We start from the raw sequence: 1,560 nt of genomic DNA, 5'->3' as shown, positions 1-1,560 counted from the left end.
GTGAGCGCTGTGAGCGCGCTGGTCATCCCTATATAGGATCCGAACCCGCGGCGGGAGCGCTCCCGCGCTCCCAGCACCGCACCCTCCCGAGTGCGCCAAGGGCTCAGCCCTTATATCACGGATTTAAATGTCTTTTTCTAATTTCTTGTTTATAAAGAAATTTTATTTAGATTCTTAAAATGTAAGCTAATAATTGTATGATTTATTTACTCCTCAGATGCCTTATGGTGAAATTGAAGCTGAATTCTGGGGACCTGGAGAAGTACTAACAAGTGAACCATGCTATAAAAAATATAAGTCAACTGCAGAGGCAAATGTTTTCCCCCATCATGGTAGTGCTGATTTTCACAGAATCCAAGAGAAAACTGGAAATGATTGGGTCCCTGTCACCATCAGTGATGTCAGAGGACATAGTTATCCTCAGGAGGACAAAACCAAAACTACAGATGTGCTGAAACCTTCACATGATGAGATGCCTGGTAATAGACCAGGTGTTGTTGATTCACAAGTTTTACAAGATGCAAGTCCTCCTTTAGTATCCACAGATGATGAGATATATAGCACAAGTAAAGCATTTATAGGACCCATTTATAAACCCCCTGAAAAAAAGAAATGTAATAAAAAGAAGAATGAGGCAGACACTCTCAATGGTATAAGTGGCAAAGGAAGGCGAGAAGAGAAACAGAAATTAAATTCCAAAAAATCAAAGATAGACAATGAATTATTCCAATTTTACAAAGAAATTGAAGAGCTCGAAAATGAAAAAGATGATTTAGAAGGCAGTTGTAAGGAACCCAAACCTTCCCAGGAACAACTTACTCTACATTATCAAGGCCATAATAATGATCTCTTAAAATCTGATGAAAAAAAGAAAGATCTTAGTAATGCTCTTCAGTCACATTGTGGTTATCAACAGTACATGGGGAATGAGCCAGGCAAATATCCCTGTAATGGACAAGTAATACCTACATTTTGTGACATTTCATTTACTTCCCTCAGGCCTGAATGGCAATCAGTGCATCCTTTTATAGTACCCCATGGGCCACCTTTCCCCAGACTTAACCATCATTTAAATATTCAAAGATTGAGTGCTCCACCAAATCCATTGTCAAATATTTTCAATGCCCGAGATGATTCTCAGATGCGGAATGGATATTATGTAAAAAGTTGTCCCGTTAACTGGAGTTGTCTGACTTTTGATCATAACAATGAATATACTGACCGTAGTGAGAATAGTAATAGTGTTGATCCCTCTAGAAATGGCTATAGGGTTCAAGATGGGTATGTGAATAATAGTTTCTGTGAAATCAGAGAAGGATGCTGGAAAGATCCTCCTGTGGACAAGCAGAATGGCACAGACATGTTTGTGAATGAGCAGTTTCAAGAAGAAAAGTTAAATAAATTGCAGAAGTTACTTATTCTTTTAAGAGGTCTGCCTGGTTCTGGGAAAACAACGTTGTCTCGGTAAGTAAAGGAAACCAAGTGAATACTTGGTAATTCGTTATTTAAAAATCATAAATGAGGGCCAAGCCCGTGGCGCACTCGGGAGGGTGCGGCGCT

At 39.6% G+C, this 1,560-nt stretch overlaps 1 protein-coding gene across 1 annotated transcript; it reads left to right on the top strand.

Moving 5' to 3' along the window:
* The first annotated feature begins 217 nt into the window (after nucleotides 1–217).
* LOC103584596 (NEDD4-binding protein 2-like 2) lies at nucleotides 218–1,468 on the top strand. Its single transcript, XM_008565536.1, has one exon. The coding sequence runs from the start codon at nucleotides 218–220 to the stop codon at nucleotides 1,466–1,468; it is 1,251 nt and encodes a 416-aa protein (XP_008563758.1).
* Nucleotides 1,469–1,560: the final 92 nt, after the last annotated feature.

This window comes from Galeopterus variegatus, unplaced genomic scaffold (assembly GCF_000696425.1).
Source record: "Galeopterus variegatus unplaced genomic scaffold, G_variegatus-3.0.2 Scaffold68146, whole genome shotgun sequence".
Taxonomy (NCBI): Eukaryota; Metazoa; Chordata; class Mammalia; order Dermoptera; family Cynocephalidae; genus Galeopterus; species Galeopterus variegatus.
The sequence above is the reverse complement of the archived record's forward strand: the minus strand, read 5'-3'. Positions and strand labels throughout refer to the sequence as shown.